Below are 20287 nucleotides of genomic sequence, written 5' to 3'. Positions count from 1 at the left end.
TATCAAATGAGATTGGAAATGTGTGATTCTTTCCGAGTATGGATTTGTATACAGGATGTTGTTATTGAGAGAACACGCTTCAGTGTTTTTTACTGTTTTACTATAAAAATGTGTTTGATTATATACATATTGATTGTATGTAAGAAATAAAAACATATTTAATTTAAATTATTTCAGTTCAAATAAATAAAACATTTCCATTCTTTGCGGTGTTGGAATGCCTGAAGACCCTCTTAAGAAAGCTAAAATATGTCTCTCCATTTGACACCATTAGCAAGTGTTAACACCTAACCTTTGGCAGCGCTGGCCAACTGCTCTACACCATTTTAGGCATCCTCTGCAGCAGCAGTTCTGAGGAAAAGATTTGGACAGCTGGATAACAGAGATGGGGAAAGAGGGCAAGATATTGGATTAAGTGAAATGAACATGTTCACATGTCTCGCGGTAGGATTCTTTGTTTGCACACTGTGACCCTGAGATGCAATGTCTCAGGGCTAGCCTACTGTTTGTTTATTGCCCTTTGATCCATGTCCATGTGTTTCTGGTAAAACTAACGAGCTTCCTTCTTCGCATCAAACCCTTATGGTAAAGAGAATTTTATAAGGGTAAGTCCATTGTAGAATGTGTTGTACCAGTGTTATTGTTTTTGCTTTATGTAGCAGGCAGTAAATGGTAATAGCTGAACTGAAAGGATGATAATAAGATAACCTTGGGAGAGAAGCGATAACATAGCCATGGGCATCTGTCCTTCCTGCCATCACTAACCCACTGTGTCATTTTGGCTGAAGAACGGCTCAAACTATAACAACTTAATTTACGATACTTTTTTCCTTGTACAGTTTTGTAAATGTCTTCCTTGGTCAGCCTGTATTGTGATATGCTGTTAGCCATTAGACTATGTCGAGATAATCCTGACAAACACAATGAACAAATCAAGGCTATTAATGCTGTAATGTGCAGTCGATAATATTTGGCTTCATTAATTCCCATGCCCTGAGATGACATCCAGCCCCTATTAGGTTTGAAATCTCATCCCCTTCTCCTCTATACCTCAGCTGTGGCTCAACCAAGCAGCCAAGCAGATAATACGCTCTGAGCCCTGAAACATGTACCATTATAATTAGCTTTGTCAGGTCCTAGCCCCTACAACCCTCATGCAGATAATATGATAATATGTCTTCATAACCGGCTGACCTTACATACTCAATATTTCTCCCCTTATGAAGATTACATGTCAATAAAGTAATTGAGTCCCGGGGTGTGTGGCAAGTGAAGATTTAGGTTATTGGACTTTTCGGGGCAGTGATGTACGAGCGTTATTATTCTACCTGTCAGGAGATGTGCAGGGGGCTGGGGACAGTCCGAGAGTGTCAGGGGGAAAGGAGAGGAGAGGAGAGAAAAGAAGAGAGGGAGACAGAGATAAGGCTAAAGAGAAAAAGATGGGAGGGGGCAGAAAGACATGAGGTGAGCCAAAGAGAGAAGGGAAGAGTGAGGCAGACGGAAATGAAGAGAGGAGGGAATACTGGGGAGAGCAGAAGAGGCAAGCTCATTTCTCGCGAGGAGGGACCGATCCACAGTTAATCATTCCCTCATACCTCCATCTCTCTGTCCCCTCCCTTACTCTCTGCATATGAACAGGGGGATATGTCATATTAATTAAGAGAAGTAGAGTTACAGTGGAGCCATCCGTCTGAATGGGGCCCAGGGAGGCCAGAGGAGTATGAAATATTCCACACAACACAAACCTATCACCACCTCTGCCTAACACCTGATTGGCTACTGTGGGTTCAGTATGTTTAGATTCGGGCCGGAAATGACAGCGATGTAATTTCACACATCCATATAAATGCTTACATTAAGAACAATTATGGTATTTGTTATTCTTCATTCATATTGACTTACTGCCATGTATGTTTTTTTCCCCTTTAAAACATTTAGAAGTGTTTGAAAATATTAAGTCTATATTTTCAGTTATCACATATATAAATCAACATTCTATAAATACACCAATCCAATAAATTCGAACTATAGTCCTTTGGCAATATTTCTGAAGAATATATATTAATATTAATTAAATAACACATTGAATTAACTAAAGTACTGGCAAAATAAAGACCCAAGTGGGAATAAATTGTTATGAGTATATTTCAATTCTTACATGTTTATTGTATTGATTTCCAAACGCTTAACTGTCAATAAAACCAAAAATAAACCACACTTTGGTCATGTTTCTAAAAACCCTGTTAAAAAATATAAAAGATTGAATGCCTGATCTTGACACTGCAAATGTGTAGTGATCTGCACTTTCTCTCCTTTTTTTCTTGCCAGATATAGTGACAAATTGTGCTAAATGCCACATGTCAACGAACTGTTTTGTCCATCATAATTTGACTGTCAGTGCTAGAGACAGAGGAAATGGGATGTGAAAATGAGTATGGTCGATTGAGGTCCAACAATGAAGGTTACACACATTCTCAGCTGTGACAGAGACAGAAGCAGGGGACACAAAGCCAGGGTGGGAGAGCAATGTTAAAGGATATTTTACCATGTCTTCTTGTATTAGGCCTGGAGATTGATATCTTCCAGTCAGATGAAGCTCTGATGTGAGTGATCCAGCCCCTCCATCATTGTGACATGCGGCTCTTGGCTAACGCTCATCCGTGTTGATGGGCCCACCCTACGCCACAAGGGCCCTGGCTAACATACCCACCTTCCTCTCTCCCCGTCTCCGTCCTGCTCACTCTGCCATCTCTGTTCTTTTATTTCTATTGCCCTTCTCCCCTGTTTTCTGTCACCATGTCATGTCCAATCACTGTTTGGCTGGCCAGGCACTCAGTCGGGCAGGCAGGGAGCAGGAGCCCCAGGTAGAGAACTGCCTAGCAGGCGTCAGGATGGGCACTGAAATGACTCTAATAATGGGGTCCCCGTGTGGCCCAGACAGGCCAGTCAGTTAGCAGGGCCAGGATGGGGAGTAATAAGTGTTTGATGTTTGCAGGGAAAGGAAGTGTGAAGGAGTAAAGCCAACTCTGGGCACGCCGGTCAGGCAGGTGCAGCCAGCCAGGGTCTGAGGGGATCGACTGTGGAATAAGACGTCAGATTAGTATTGATATGTGTCACGCTGGAGGTTGCCAGGCTGTTTGTTTAAGAGAGTGGTAGCAGCCATGCGGTAATTGATGTCTAGCTCATGAAGCTACAGGACAACCTTGTGTGCACGGTGCAGAGTTGTGAAATAACTATTTTATGGTGTGATGCAGGAAGACAATCCTACACAATGCGCGCATGTTTTTATGCATGTGTTAAACCCAAGCAGCAGTACCTCTCTTGGCTAAATTGTCTGGCCATGTTTGATTTGATGGAAATTGCCACTGACAGGTAGCGAGGTGCCATTTTGTCCACTGATGCGTTAAGTCCATCATTGTCTGTGTTGTTGAGTTTAGTTAACATGGCACTTAGCGACTGACATTGCTTTAGAGCAGGCAAAACACTGTCATTGTCATGTCATTTATCTTTTGCTTACCAATTTTCAATGTGTTCCTCAGTGAATGCCTCACTGAACTCGTCAAGCTTTTTGTAGTAGGCTTGTTCAGCTTGACAGAGTTTTGGTGCCCTCTAAGTTTAAAGTGTATTTCAACCCCTCAACACATTTAAAGTCCAGATATCAGAGGGAAAAGGTCGCCTAGCACCTACCTCCGATAAAGCCACTGCTGTCCTTTCTAATACAGCTATCTGGTAACAAGCTACTTCCCTTTGAACAGTTTTATGTGCTTGTAATTGACCTGACAATGGGGTTCATTATGCAGTCCCTTTCATGCTGTTTTGCCTGATAATTATTATTTAATGTGTTCGGATGGAGAGCATCATTAATTCATCCCTTCCTCCAATGTCAAAGAGATGAACAGTGAAGTTATCACTCTCTGGTGATTGATATTATGCTCTTTTGTTATTGAATCCTGTCCCAGTGATTAAACCTTCATTGAGTGACTCACCAGCCGCTCTTATTAACGGCACCATTACCGAACACAGCCAAACCTCTAATTGCAATTCTCACTTTTTCTTTCTATTTCGGTCAGAGGTTTGGACCACTTATCTGTGCTTTTCTTTTAATTAGAAATCCTGGGTGTAATGAAGAACACAATCGATCAGTGTCAGGCCGTGTGCTGTGTGAGAGTGGTGATTTGTGATCCACATGTTGACGGGGAAAATGAGCCCTTATGATTACTGGCGTCATTAGAGGTTTCATGTGCCCTTAAGGGTAGACAAACCCTTTCAAAACCTTACGTGTCATTACTGTGCTTAGAGGAAAGATTTGCTATTTTGAATGCAAGGTGTTGTCAGTGAGTTGGCTATATGATGGTGGATGCCTTGAGAGAGGCGCTCCAAGGGGATTTAGGACTTTGTAAACTGTCTCAGTCCCCCGCCTTAAACAACCTTCCTCTTATCTCTCGACTCCAGAGCTACTGTAACCAGTGTTCTCTCCTGGCTCTATGTGGGATAAATGTCAGTGAAATTAATTTCATCTTTTTTTTTCCATTAGACCCCCCACTACCGTAATCTCTTTCTTCAGTCAAAATTTATGTGCCCTGGAATTCAATTTCCTTCTCATCCTCATAAGTTGGAAGTGCAATGACTGATAGGCATTTATCTGGTTATAACTGTAACTCACCCATCAATGAGTAATGCCATCCTCAATTTAAAGTGTTTGATTATAGCCATTTAGTGAACTGACAGTGATGGAGTGTCATTTTTCAGACATGAACCAATGTTGCAGATAAGATCAAACATAACCAATACATGTTTGATTATTAATTAACTGCTTTATTCTGTATTTTAATTAAATTCCTCTGTTAAATGTGTCAATATTGACCCTAATCATGTGACTAGCCTCCTATTCAACAGTAGCTCTCAGTTTCTGAAGCATATGAAACCGTACAGAATGTGTTATTGTTGCACTTAAAGGAGAATCATGTGGCAAAATCAACCTAGTATTGATCAGAGTTGGTTGAGGCACGACCCAGCAACTTCCTCCTGACAGCCTATCAGCCTGTGGCTATAGCAAATCTTTCAACTCTCCATCCCCCACTCACACACTCTCTCTGTCTTTTTTATCCATTGTTGGCCCTCTGTGTGTGTGTGATTTTTACCTGAGTCATGGACACAGTTCCTTAATCTCTCTCCTATTTCACTCGATCTCTGAAGGGAAATGAAATAAAAGTTTGCGCTGCTAGAATGGAAGCAAAAACACAATTCATCATAATGAATTAAAGCTCAGGAATGTGTTTGTATACATAGTGTGATTTTTATATACAGTATACTGTGGTAAAATACGTGACAGGCTAACTGCTGACTGACTGATAGGAAGTAAACAAAATTCCAGGCAAATATGGGAAAGTAATGCTGTCTTTCTCCAATGTAACTGACAGGCATATCATTGTATTTTCAGGCAAGAATATCAGTGCAAATTAAAATCAATTAAGCATAATAGCTAAAAGATTCTCCTCACTTCATCATATACTTTCACATACATTTAGTGTCCAAGGGTGCATATGTAAGCACCCTTGGCTTGTTAGAGTACTTCGTCTGCAGTGTAATGCCCTCCTTCCATCCCTCTTTCTCTCTGCCTTCTCCCCAGCCTCTGCCTGGGTGAAAAATGGGGGGCATTTCCCTGATAGCCTGTTTGGATGTGGAGAGTATAAATGGCTAATGAATTACAGATGAACATTGACGCAAATTAATCTTCCTGATGTCCCAGGGTTATATGGCAGCTATTTAAAAGTTTAATCAATACGCTGAAGTTGAGAACATGCAGGCGCTGCAGTTGTTTGGCTGCAGTAAACAGCCAGGAGGGGAAAAGGGAAGGCCTGAGCCCAGGGCATGCATCATAATGACAGCTATTTATGTTTAATGGACTAAATATTTTTTATTGGGACAGGACAAATGTCGCTTTCATTTTGAAAGTTACACACAAGAGTCCCAAGAGAGCTGGGTGACACCTCAGATAGTAGATGGTTAATTAATTGGCAAAAGAGTCTGTTAGTAGAGAAAATATGGAGCAGGATGGATTTAGCTTCAACATGTCATCTTAAGCCTTCATTTCTTTTGTGGGAAAAGTTGGGGCCATCAAACACACACACACACACACACACACACACACACACACACACACACACACACACACACACACACTTTTTACAATGACCACACCACAAGAGGTGACATTATATTCTTTGTATATGTTTATGATATTTTATTGTTGAATATAGCGGGTTAATGTTTGGAAGAATCCTCCTGGAGGGAAAATGGCCAAATTGATGCCAACTTTACTCACGTCAAGTAAAGAGCAAATACCAAAATACCATATTCTATGAAAGAAATTGAATGGAAATATAGTTTGATACACTTTTAAGAACAAAATACAAATAAGAAAACTGACACACAGGGACAAACATATTCAGCATACCAATACTGAGCGGAACGATGTAATTTCTGTCAGTGGCAATGTGCTGTGTGTGCCAGCCCGCGTCTCAGTAGGCTGAATCACAGTCCAATGGCTGTTGGTTTATGGGACGCAGGGGGGTTATCTATCTGCAGGCCTCCCTATAGAGAGGAGGTGGCGACTCATGACGTTGGACTGAACTGATAAAAGGACAGCCGGAGATGGATTGTGTCCACAATAATGGCCCTGGCTCACAGCAGCCTACGCCCCAAGCTCATAAGTCACTCTCGCACCAACTCTTATAGATGCTTGCCCCCAGCTCCACCTGACCCCCCCACCCCCACCCCACCCAGCAGTGTTATTTCAGCCCTTGGAGATAATACGGAAAGTGTAATTGCCTTGTTAATTGGCTTTTTTTCTCATTGCATTTTTTTCCTGATAAATGGCAGCACTGATGGAATTTTCGACTAAGTGCCAAACTAGAGGGTCAGGACAAAAAGGAGAGGATGCGAAAAAATACAGAGAACGAAAAGAGAGGAATCAAAGAGGGTAAATAAGAGAGTAAAGAGTGTGGTGAAGGAGAAAGACAAAGTGGAAGCAGTTGAGAGGAGAGGTTTGATATGAAAAGGAGGTAGTACGAGAAACGAGAAGCGGAGGGAGTGGGTTCATGCCGAGAATAGATAACCTTGATGTTAAAAGCTACATCCGTTGGATGTGTCTTTCTGTGACATATTGATGGCCCTTGAAAAGAGTCAAGCTGATTTTATGCAGGGAACAATCATTAAACCCACTCCATCTCCTTCCTCTCCTGACTCTCTCTCTCTCTCTCTCTTGTAAATGTGTGTGTGTACGCAAGCATTCACAAATGTGTGTGTGTGCTGATTAAATGCAGGGTTTTTAAGCAAGCTATATGAATTAATGTGGCTATAAATTGCAAACAGACACCCCGGTTCTAGGGCCTGATCTGAATTTTTTTTAAATCACAAAAACCTAGTATTGACAAAGCATTCACTGTTAAAACAGTTTGTCAGTTGTTTTTAGAGGTGCTGAACATGTCAAGCAGCAGCCTCCACAACATAAATGTGTATACAGAAGTGCTAAAATATGCAGTTCCTCTAATGGCCACTTGAGGCTGGCTGCTAAAGCAAGTCAATCACCAGACCCAATGTTAAATTGTCCAATTTTACAGCACAATTAACATGTTTACAGCCCACTACAAAAAATGCATTTGGTTCCTTTAGCGGATATTCCTGCCTACTGTACGGTTCAAATAAAACAAGGGCCTGCATTTATGTGTAATTAAGGGTGTGGCTGCTTTGATTGATTTTATCCTCTCAGTTTGCTAGTTGGTAGCAGTCGGTTCTGATACATCACCAGAATCTCTAGCAACTGTTCCGGCTGTCAACCTGTTTGCCCATTTTAGATTAGCAGAGGGTAAGGCGGTTTCAGAATTCCCAAGGTGGCCCACAGCCGCTCACATTAAGCCTTAAGTCTTTTTTACGTCCATATTTACAACGTATGGTATATTTGTCAAATTGACTATGAAATGTAATAGATAATTACATCATTCTGAGACTACTTTAATAGGCACTAGCTTAAAATTGATGGCACTATCTACTCAGCAAGACAAAATTACACAGTCTTTCAAATAGTCACAACCAAAAGCCAGAGTTACTTCAGAATTAGTTCACTGGCCTTATACTTCATGTAGAAAAATGTTGTTCTTCACAGGAAAAAAAACTTTTGTTACCATATGTTTTGATTTGGTGTTTGAGCACTGTTCATAGGAGGCTTTGTACAGCTGGCTTATTCACACTGTGGCAGAATGGCCCATCAAGCCCCCGTAGAGAGGACACATGCTTTGGGTAATCAGCTCTGGAAAAGACCAGGCTGTCTGACGATGAACTTACACTGCAGCATTCACCAAGAGGAAGATACAGACTGTACGACCTTTTAATAAAGACAAGAGGGTTAGCTACTCCCCTTAAAAACAACAAGGTGCCGCGTGACATATGGAGAACAAAGACCTGATTGTTCCTCCACCAGAGCATGATGGAAACAGTAGCCGCCACATCACTTTGTAAATCTGTCACTTTAATGGCTGCTCCCACTGTTCTCACTGTGTGCAATGGTTGTGTGCATGAGATAAAAGTGTACAGGGATAATGTGTATATGGTAGAGTGCGTGGGTGTTGATTCAAGTTTGCTCATCCATGGCTTGGGATACACAGAGGATATTGTAGACTACTGGGTTTGGCTCTGTACCACTTGTTATTAAGTATCCGTTCATCAGGCGGAACCCCACAGGCGTGAGCGGGGCCTCAGAAGGCGTTATGTAAGAGTGAGATTGGCTTAGTTATTCCCTTCTGTGTCTCCAACCACCCCATATTTCTCCTTGTAATAGGAGCAAGCTCTCGCTGTGAAGGGAATGCAGCCAACAGGAATGTGTTTATGCAGAAACAAACTGCTTAATGTACTGCTGAATTGTACCCAGAGCTTGAGCCAGGTTGCACAGAAAATTAAGAGGCACTTTTTCAAGGCACTTTTCACCCACTGGGAAACAAACCTCATCTTTGGTATTCGTTCCCTTAATATACTCTTCCTCTTCTTCTTTGATCACAGTTATAGCTTTTGGTTTAAAGCACTGTTGGAGATTTGCAGGTTACACACTGCCGGAGTTTTCTGATCGGTGCTGGAGATTCTCAGAATGTGTTCCCTCCGATCCCGCTCAGTCCCCACGGGTTAGTGACGAGCTCAGCAGAGTGTAAAGGCTTGAGGGGCCTTTAGCTTTAGTTCCTTCATCTGTGAAGGTTATCTCTGAAAGGCTTTGGTTGCAACCTACAAATATATCCCCTCCAGGTAAAGTCTTATAGGCGTCTTGGTTCTGGTACCTCAGTGGGTAATCTCTTTAAGGGCCCCACTCCTGGAGAGAGCGAGTTTCTCGCTGGGTAAGCTGTGAATATGTGAAAGGCCCCGGTGCCCATGTGATCAGAGTGCTGTGAGACACCCTGAGTCCTGTGGTGTCAAGCCCAGTCTCCAGCCGTGGCACCTATATCCCCAGGCAAATCACGGCAGCTGGAATTCACCCCCTACCCCAACCTCCTCCTTGTCACAGGAGCACATACACACATGCGCACACACGTATATGTACCCCTGACACACCGGGGGAGCAGGCAGGCATGGAGCTGGTCTCGGATTTTATCGGAGGTGACAGCTCCTCACACTTCAGTGTTTGGATCACCTCAAGTAGCTGGGCTATGAGGGGAAATGAGCACTGCTCCACTACAAAGTCCAGATTTAGATTGACTGAGCTTGTCCCCAGGCCTGTGGGCTGCTGCTGCTGCTGTACTGCTCCTCCGCCTGACAGAACACCCACTACTGCTGCGAGGGACTGGTGTGTGTGTGTTTGTGTGAACGTCTGCGTTATGTATATGTGCGCATGTGTGTGGGACTTGGTAGAGCCTACTTTGAAGAGTCAGAGAGAGTGGGGGAACGAGAGCGATGTGTCAAGTTTGGTTAGAATTGAGGGTGGCATCAGAATATGCTTGGCACTAATATGGCACCAGTATCTCTGTCCCCGTCTCTGCTTTCTGTCACTTAGTTGCCATTCTCTCCCCGCCCTTGACAATGTCTCTTTGGATTATGTGATTGGACTTAGTGCTCGGAGCACCCCTCATCCCTCTGCGACACCGCCTCTCCCATAAGTCTCTCCTTTTCTGCCCTGTCTCAGTCCCAGCCCCTCTCCTCCCCTAATACACTTGATGTCTATTTAAAAAGCCTGGCGAAAGCTGTATCTGTTCTGCTGTCAGTGGATCATTGACAGCACTAATGCCACTTGTCTTTGCCTCATTTGGTGAGAGGTGACACCTAACTGCAGCCCGGCCACATTCATCAAGTGGCAGTGCTGTGACATCAGAGCAGAGCAGCCACAGAGCTCAGGGCAGCCCCCTCTCTGGACAGCAACACCTCTCATTACGACAAGAATACACAGACGGCCATCTTGGATCCATACTTTGGGATAAATATAGTGGGCATGTTGCTTATGTTTAAGAATTTTTACATAAAAATGCTAAAATTTGTCAAACAAGTACCTGCAACTTCTCAGTAGTTCCGGCACCACACCACACCACAGAATATATTGCATAATTGCTGCACTGAAGAAAGTTCTGAACTCCAAAATGTATCTGTATTATCAAGCGTATTTTAGAAGTCAATTATGGACCGATGAAAATACCATGCTTGATAATAATGTGTTTGCTGTAATTGTTGCTGTGATGGGTCAGTGTGTGTGTCTTTGTGGGTGTTTGTGGGTTGCTAGGAGCTTGTTACTGTCAGGTCTTTGCCCCGAGGCCACACTGGTCTCTCTTTAGAACAAGATGCTCATATTTCCCAGCAGCACTTTTCAGCCTCTACAGCTCAGCCCTGCCATTTGAAGCTATACCCTTTGGATTTTTTGAACAGTTGCGAACAAATTTACTTTGGATGACTTTTAATGAAATTCATCATCTTTGTCCTTCACGTCTTACAAATGAAATGCAGGTTCTACATCATAAAATGTATTTTGAATGTTTTCACATTAGTGCATTGTTTTTAGATCCCTTGAGAGGTCTCGTCCTATAGGTTCGGAAACATTGCTGCTCCTCTGTAAATAAATAATGCTATTGGCCCCGGCCGTGGCGCGACTGCATGGGGCAATTGCACCATACGCCGGCGAATCGGGTTCGATTCCCGACCCGTGGTCCTTTCCGGATCCCACCCCGACTCTCTCTCCCACTTTCCTGTCACTCTCCAGTGTCCTATCTGATTAAAGGCAAAAAGCCCCCAAAAATATCTTTAATAAATAAATAATGCTGTTATATTTGTGAATATGGCAAGAAACTCGGGATTGGTAATGCCTAGCTGGTATTTTTTCTTGGTAAGAGTTAAAGTGCTAATCCTGCTAGAAAAGGAGGTTAATTCCTTGAAATCTATTTCTTTTGTAACAAATGTATTTCCAATTTATTTTTCAAGTTACAAACTCAATTGACTTTCCCCCTCTGTTTTCAGGGATATTCGCCAAGTGTCGCTACGTCTACTACGGCAAGCACTCAGAAGGCAACAGATTCATCCGAAATGACCAACTCTGATGGACAGTCACTGAAGAAAAAACAGGGACATGAGTGACAAGAGATGTTACCAGCAGAAAAGAGAAGCAAATCAATCTCCTATTTATTAAAGACGGGTGATATTTGAGTTACCCGATCTCCCACTGGAAGAAAATATTTAAAGTTCACAAATAATATGTTATGCAAGGAGAATGGTTTTTTGTTTAAAGTTTGCATTCCAGCCCTATAGTAACGGCCTCCTCTGCTGAGCTGGGTATGATTCTGTTTCCCTGCTTCCAGCTCAGACTCAGAGATGACACTCCCACTGACATGATTGCCTCTAAGCATCAGCATCCGCACAACTATAGACACACACAAGCACGCAAAGACAGCATCTCTCTCTGTCTTTCTTTCCCTCTTTCTTTCTTCTCTATTCTCTTCAGTGACAAACACACCGATTGCATCCTTTTCTTTGACAGCCATGATGGATCACCCGTCCACTATGCCACTAATCAAGGGTGAAAGGGGTGACGGTCACACACCTGGGGCTTGACATAGACTCATCTCTCTTGTGCTAGCTCTCTCTCTCCCTATGTTTCCATTTCTTACACATGCACGCACACACACACACACACACACACACACACACACACACACACACACACACACACATACACATATAACTGCTGTTTAAAACATTTAAGGCATTGCAAATAGTTTGACATGACCAGTTTTATAAAGCATTGTTCAAATTTCTAAGTGATTTAGTCCAAACTTAAGGCAAGATCCGGCTGTCTTCTTTAGTTTGTGGGAGACTAATGAATGCTTTTCCTTCTTTTTTTTTTTGAATGAATCTGATCTGTTTAGAACATTTTAGCCATTTTTGGTCAGTTTCTGTTGCAGGTGCGTACTGTATGTTAAAGCTGTGTACAGATGTAGTAAATGCAACTTTTAATGTATAAACCTTCCAAAACCAGCTTCAGAGAAGAACAGAGTTGTACTCAAGTATGCATTCCAGGCATGGTGTTATGTATTACAGTATGGTGTCTCTTTTCTCATTGTTTTAATTGTTCCAGAATCTATGCCATAACTACTTCTACTGAAATTGTCCCTTCACTAAAAAAGCAAAAGACGTACTCGTCAGAAAATTGTAATTACTGCCATATGTTCTCTACCATTGTAGTGTCCAAATGCACTATATTAAAAAAGATTTTTTGGAATTCTCGTATGATCATAATGATTTTACGGTGCACTCATAATGTGTTTATAATGTGCAACAACCTGAGGTTACTGCTATGATATTGAGCCATCTAGTTACCGTTCTCCAGGCAACATTCCAATCTGAAACCTGGACATGTATACTGTGATATGGATGATTTGATATGAAGTGATTAAAAGGGTTCAACTAACGTGTCTGTTGTGACATTGCTGCAAGAGCTAAACATGAACATTGTATATTTTTCTCTCCCTGTGTTAGCTTTATTTTGTGAGTAAGTAATAGGGACCATGTTTGACAAGTGCAAAGCTATAGCAAACTCTTACACCACTTGGGCAATATAATCCAAGTCTCATTTAACGTATGCTTAGGAAACTGGTTCATTTTCTCTTCAACCTCATACTAAACTAACAAAGGAGAACTGAGCATACGACTGAATGAATAAGAATGTACACTGCACAAGATGTATGAGAGTTTGGAAATAAAAAACATGGGCCCCATTTATTCAAATTATCACGTATTTTCTCAGTTTTTTTTCCTCTATCAGGGAGGCTTGTGAAAACGTTTTTTCAAAAATTCAAGTGCATAATATTAATATTTTCCTGTATTAGACCAATAGAGCCAACATTTTTTTTGTTTTACTAGTCCTGTGTTTATCATCATTACAACCACCAAAAAGGCTAAACATAGATCCCAGCCTGACATCTCAGTTCTGGCCAAGAGGACTGATTATATACTTAGAGGTGAAGTAGCTGAATAAACCATTCTGATGATTTTGAGGGAAGGGGCTTGCTGTTTTTCGCATTTGAACAAAACCATGTTGAACTTTAATCCTGTGCTTCAATGATCTGCTGACATGAAGGAAAGGTCAGAGATGGCCTCATGTAATAATTGTTCACTATGTCTGTCTGTTTCCTATTTCTATTAGCTTAAAGATGGTGTGCTTGTAAGAGTATGCATGCCTGCTGGCCTGAACTTATACACCACTTCCTACAGGACTGTGTGACCATATTCCAGCTGACATGCCGTTCAGGAGCATGGTCACTAGTGCCAGCATTTCAAAATGACAAGGTTTATTTGTCTGTGTTTTGACATGCTCAGAGGAAACAGGGGCTGACAGCTGGAGGAGGTAGGAAGAGGGGAGCCACAACAAGTTCCCCCCCGCACGACACAAAATGTCATCCTTCCCCTGGCTGCGGCGCGCGCCCAGCCATCCTACTGAAAAGAGCAGACATTTAAAACTTTGTGACATGTGTCACAGGCAGTGCCATTGAGCCAGTGCCACTGACAGAGCTGGAATTGACAGGCCCCGAGCCACCGGAGCTGGCTGGGGGACACACCGAGTTTGGTGTGTGTCACTTCCTATCCTCGTCAGGAACGTATCCTAAGCTGCCATACCAACACAAACTGCATTATGGGATGGGCGGAGAGTGCCAGAGTAGGTTGACATATGCTTGACGTGCACCTTTGTTCTTGTAAGGGGATGAACACGATGCCTGGCATCACGGACAGTAGATTAATTAAGGTGTGAGCCGCGGCTTTCTACCTGTAGGCGATGCCCTACATGACCCTTACCTCTGTCGCTGCTGTTGCTCCTTTGGAACTTCCTGGCTGAACAAATGACACGCTGCTTTATCAGAGCAGATCAGTGACATTCTATAGTAGCCCTGCAGGCTGATCTCCGACATGTGCACTCAATAAGCAGGCAAACCTCTGTGCCTGTAGATTTCCTGTGTATATCAATACTTTAGTGAGCAATCCCTGGATGCTTGTGTATGATAGCAGTAGTGAATTTCAAATACCTTTGATGTATTTGTATTATGTGGCATTGAAAACACAATAATACTTAAATCTAAACATTCAAAACTGGCATTTTGTAAAAGTCTAAATTGTAGTTTGATTTAATCGTGAAAATAAAATAATGTTTAGAGTATCCAGTTCATTCACATTTGTGAGAAAGATGTTAAAAACTAGATTTTGGATGTGCTGTCATGGACACGGTTATACCACAATGCAATGTTTAATAACATTATGATTTTTTGTATAAAGCGCATATTGTATTTTTTAATACAATTATAATAGATTTTGTGTATGTTAACATGTATTTCCACACTCTGGGCTCTATATTACATTTGTAGCACAGCTCATTCACCTCCCCAAAAGGCACAGTAGTGGGTGACTCACTGTCAAAGGGACTAAGGACCAATCACCCTGTCACTAAATATCATCCCATAGCCAGATGACTGATTGGCATGAGCTAATGCAAATTTACAAGGAGAAAAAAGGGACTTGTCTTCATGAGTGACAACTTGCCATTGATAGCAGAACAGAAAACAGGATTGGGTGAGATTTAGATTTAACTGTCCCCATGGCTTTAGAAAGCTCTTTTCACCTCCCTCCCTCCGTGACCCCCCCCCCTCTCTTTCTTTCCATATCTGTCTGACATACGAACTCTTTCCTCTTTCCCTCCTGCACCTGAAGTCATTTGGCAGCATCTCACTTGATCCAGAGAAGCCGAAGGCAGGGGGGGGCCCTTATTTCCGGCCCGGTCTTAGATGAGTAACATTTGTCATTCAGGGTTGTGCTGTAGTAATTAGCTTGTCAGTGGGCACTAGGCTGAGTTGGCTCTTTCCGCTAAGAAAGATGGACAGACTGACACAGGAGCTGACAGCCAGTCGATAATGTGGCAATTAATGTCATAAATAATTCCACTGCCAATTATATCAAAATGGACTCTGTTCTTTCACAGAGCCTGCTACTCCCTTATCATTTCCTCTGATAAGGGGAACAACCGTCTTCATCCCCCCTATAATTAAGGGGCTTTTTATATGGAAATACAAAATGGCCTTACTCTTGCCACATGTTTATTGCACAGGGGTGAAAAGTAGACAGTGAGACATGGACAATAAATGTAACATGCTAATGAATCCATGTTTTGTGCCCTTTACCTCTGGTATTTCATCGGGTCATACAACAGGACCTTGAGGCTTTTTAAATGACATTGGCATGGACAAAAGAAAAAGACAGCGCATGATTTAAAAATGCAGACAATTATATGAGAGAGATCAATTGAAGCTGATATTCTAAAGGTTGCAAAAGCTTAACCAACAGTGGGAATATTGATCCTGACGCCCCATCACTTGGTGGGAAGAATTATATCCAATCTCTGTCTTCAAGATGCAGGTCAATCAATCGCAGCAGAATAGGCTATGAGCAGGAATCAACAAGGGTTCACTGAATAGTAAATGTGTTGTATATTGAAGGGAAATAAAAAGGGAAAAGTGGGAATTTGCTTTGAAATGCTTATTATCCGCCGCCTCGGCCTGTTTCCATGGGCCCATTTGTCTCGACAAGTGACTCAGTCACTGTGAATGGTCCCCCATCAGCCTGACACTAAACTCTTCCTGTGAAATGTATGAGCAAATAAAGTGAGCTCAGCACATGTAAAGCCCTCCTAATGCATTGTAAAACAGCCTTAAACACATCAGATGTATCTTCGAGATGGGAAGGTCGCTCTGATGGTAATATATGGCCTGTGCTGAGAAGTCTCAAGGTCGTGTCAGATTCGCCTACATAATGAATGATTTCCCCGTTACTCTTACAGACTCCAATCATGCCTTGCAAGCCTTGAGATGAAAATTTTACTAAGTAAATCAGCCACCTTGCTGGCATTTCTATTACTCCTCTGTGTGCGCTGACAGAGAAGATGAATCACGCTAAATAATAACACGTGGTAACAAATCATATTTACTACTCAGAGAGAGAAGCTGCTGCGGATGTAAAACCGTTAGCTGGGTTTTGTTATTCTTTCATCTTGCGTGTATGGATTTTACTTCCTTTTTTTAGTTGTGTCTGTGCGTGTTTGTAAATGTGTTCTTTGTACTTTATGGAGATGAGTTTGTCACTCCTCAACTTGTCACTGTCCTCTTGTTAGATTGTGTGCGTAATTATTGTGTCATTTATTGCACGAGAATTGCTTGCTTTGAATAAAGCCGTTAAATGACCCTGTTAGCATAATTAATTTAACCATCCTGAGGGGCTGCAAAGTCGCAGTCTCATGAATATTGATTATTGTCAGTGTCAGTGCTAAATATTGTACAACAACAATGCAACATGTTTTTGTTTTGTTTCGGTTTTGAAGTGAAACATTGTTTGATTACATTTTTGAGTGAAATTTTGATTCTTTGTTCCAAAATGTTCTTTTAACAATAACACATTTACACATAAGAAACATGTAAAATACAATACTTTCAAATGGCTGCTTGTTACCAGATGAATATTGAAAGAGACAATTATTTGCTTCAGCTACATCATTAAAACAACAGCTTCATTTTTTGGCAGACAACATACAGTAATTATACAGAATGGTGTGGCAAAGGACATGCAATCTTGGCATTTTCATGTACATACCCTAAGGCTTCACAGCTAATACTTAACATGACACAAATCATCAACCACTGATTTTACACGCTTGACTTGAACAATCAAACATTTGAAAGAAAATCCCAGAAATATTGGCATTTACTTATTTTTTCTACTTAGTCCTGAGGGTGAAGATGTGGATTGTTGATGTGATGCGTGGTGTGTGTGTGTGTGTGTGTGTGTGTGTGTGTGTGTGTGTGTGTGTGTGTGTGTGTGTGTGTGTGTGTGTGTGTGTGTGTGTGTGTGTGTGTGTGTGTGTGTGTGTGTGTGTGTGTGTGTGTGTGTGTGTGTGTGTGTGTGGGTTTATCTGACACATGGACATGAACAAGAATCGGAAAAAGCCCTCCAGAGAGTCGGGTGATTTTCTCATATGGGCAATCTTGTATGACTCCATTGAGGCACATGAGACTATTTGAACAGACGGTGTTCTGTACATTTAGCTAAGTAGTGTGTACCTATCGATGATATCACACTCTCTCGCGCAACTGGCTGCTGCAGTATATGTGACTGCTATTCTGGATCACCTTGGGAATCCAGGAGCATGCAAAATATAAGCCTTTTAAAAAATGATCTCTCATGAATGTCTTTGAACTGTAAACAATGTACGTACATTTCATATGAATACATACTTTATGGGCTCCACAGCGTTGTGACCCGGAGGTGGAGTGTGTTTTGTTGCGTATTGGTGGTATTTCCTGAGGCTCTTAGATCGTATCTAGGGGGGTCCTCCGAAGGGCAGCCTCTCAAACTGCTAGACTTGGCCTTGGCCGATGACAGTGACATACAGAGGCAGTCAATTTTTGACTCACAGCTCTGACTAATTGTGAGGAAAAGGTGAGGGAGATTTGTTCTGGGGCCATTTTTAAAGACATGGAGATCCAGCCCACCTCCCCGGGGTATGGCTTAGCACAAATGAAATCCTTAGATCATGAATACTCTGGAATAGCGGCTATTTACTGCAGCCATTCTTGCTTTTATGGGAGCAATATTGGCAGTCAGTGGTAGGGAACTCATGTTTTAAGTATGTTTTCCCTCTCTATGGATAGAATGCATTTAAAGGAAACTTATTGACTTTCATTTGTCTTCTGTAATGTAGCTGCTTGGCTACTTGTAATGTGGGAAATGTATGTAATGCACAAAAATATCACTGGCACAAAGCTTGTTTCAAAACAGCTTATAATAATGGTAAACATAAAAGTCTAGTGGATATAGCTTGACAATGTTCGAAGCTTCTGAGGAAAAATAAAAGGCGGAAAAAACAATATTGGCATTACATTTATAGAGTTGTTAAATACAGTTTTAGAAATAAATAGTCCTTTGATATTACATCGAGGCTTAAGTGGTAACAGCTTTGTAAGGGTACACTTTGTAAATGCTTCCAACAACCTGTTAAAAAAACATGCACAAAATAGCAACGCTAACATGCTGATGTTTAAAATGTATAATAATTACATTGTTCAGCGTCATAGTTTAACATTTGATATTTACATTTGGTGAATAGCACAAACACAAAGAAACAATAAGTCCAATGAAAAATGATATTAGTCTTGAAGCAAAATATTACTCAAAGCTCATGATGTACATGTCCACCATCGTGATGTCTGTACAATATTGCTTGCCATGAGTTATTTGACTTTATTGTGCTGGAAGATGTGTGAAAGTAGAGTTCTCACAACAAACTATACTAATCATTCACCATTTCAAATATGCATATGTTGATTCAGTGCCAACAGCACAAAATATTGAGTTTCTCACTAGAGTTAGTTTGGATGTCCCTGAGCTTAAGGTCGATTGGTTGTTATGCTTCTACCTCTCAATGTGTGGGTAAAACTCAGCCGTGAACCTTCCCATTTGGGTATTAGCAATGTTTTTTTTCTCTTTCTCAGACAGGCTGATAGGCCTAACCTTGTCTGTTTCTCCAAACATATTGATTAGCCTGTGAGAAGGGAGAGGAGAGGGTATACTTGAAGCAATAGACTTCCTACTAATAGCCCATGAAGCAAAAAGTGTTTGGGAAGAGGTAATTGCACAGAGGAAAAGGATCTGAACAAATAGTAAAGATTGTTGGGAATATCAGAATGATGATCTGCACCATGCTGCACCCAAGCTGCCTGATATGATAACATAATTTTGATTCCATGATAAAGCACCAGGTACAATGACAGCCTGGTGCTGTTTGTGTGTCAGATAGAAAATCCAACATTGGTGACGGGCTCAGAGAGAAAGATTAGCCAACTTTTCCAGAAGAAAACAAATTTCAAATGGCAGTGTCAGGCAGAAAAAAAGAGAAACGCCAACCTCTGTGCCTTTGTTGTTCTCCTTTAATTCTGTTAATCGCCCCCAGGTAAAGATTAGCTGCTCTTGCCAATTTAATTCAGCCTCAAATGATGCTGCTACAAGGTCACTATTTCTTTTCTTCCTCTCTTCCACTGTGTCTTTATCCTCCCCCTCCTTGCCCAACCCCCCTCCCATCCCATCTCCCTCTCCTCCATTTCTCTTTCCTTGAACAGGATTGAGTTGTCATGTAGTTCTAATAGGCAGCACAGGGAATCATTAGTCCACCTCGGCTCCCTGACTGATGGGTATTTCACTCCAATCATCTGAGTACCGTGCGTGTGTTTGCGTAGATGTGTGTATGTGTGTACGGGGGTGGTGTACTCCCGCTATTTCTACACACACACACACACACACACACACACACACACACACACACACACACACACACACACACATAGACACACGCATCCTCCAGCACACACATCCCCCAACCGCCACGGCATTGTGCGCCTACTGCTATTGACGGAGTGTCAGAGCTGAGGGGAGATGTCTTAATCAACTTGTACACACTGGGCATTGATTTGACAAGCTGCTGTAATGACCTTCTTGTTTGCGTAAAGGATCTGTTTATCTGGCCCACAACTGATGGGCTGAGCATGCCTCATTGTCATGGAAACTATTATCACTGCTGAATTGGGAAGGGGCTCAGTCTTCGGATCTCTTTATTTTTCTCTCCGTCACAAGTACAAGCACACTGTTTCTAATACACATATGTGACCACACGTATTGACATGTTTGGTGCGTGAACTGTCCATGTCGTGCTTGTGCTTGCATGTGAGGTATAACACTCCCAGTC

The 20287-nt window shown here is 41.9% G+C and overlaps 1 protein-coding gene across 2 annotated transcripts in view; it reads left to right on the top strand.

Moving 5' to 3' along the window:
- Window positions 1-12925, top strand: part of lrmda (leucine rich melanocyte differentiation associated) — a 236803-nt gene extending 223878 nt beyond the window's left edge. For both annotated transcript variants that reach the window (XM_063875088.1, XM_063875089.1), the window contains one exon: window positions 11479-12925. In XM_063875088.1, coding sequence (XP_063731158.1) covers window positions 11479-11558 — 80 coding nt within the window. In that variant the 3' untranslated portion in view covers window positions 11559-12925. The remainder of the gene's footprint in view (window positions 1-11478) is intronic.
- The last annotated feature ends 7362 nt before the right edge of the window (window positions 12926-20287 follow it).

The sequence above is a fragment of the Eleginops maclovinus genome, chromosome 22 (assembly GCF_036324505.1).
Source record: "Eleginops maclovinus isolate JMC-PN-2008 ecotype Puerto Natales chromosome 22, JC_Emac_rtc_rv5, whole genome shotgun sequence".
In the NCBI taxonomy this organism is placed as follows: Eukaryota; Metazoa; Chordata; class Actinopteri; order Perciformes; family Eleginopidae; genus Eleginops; species Eleginops maclovinus.
The sequence above is the reverse complement of the archived record's forward strand: the minus strand, read 5'-3'. Positions and strand labels throughout refer to the sequence as shown.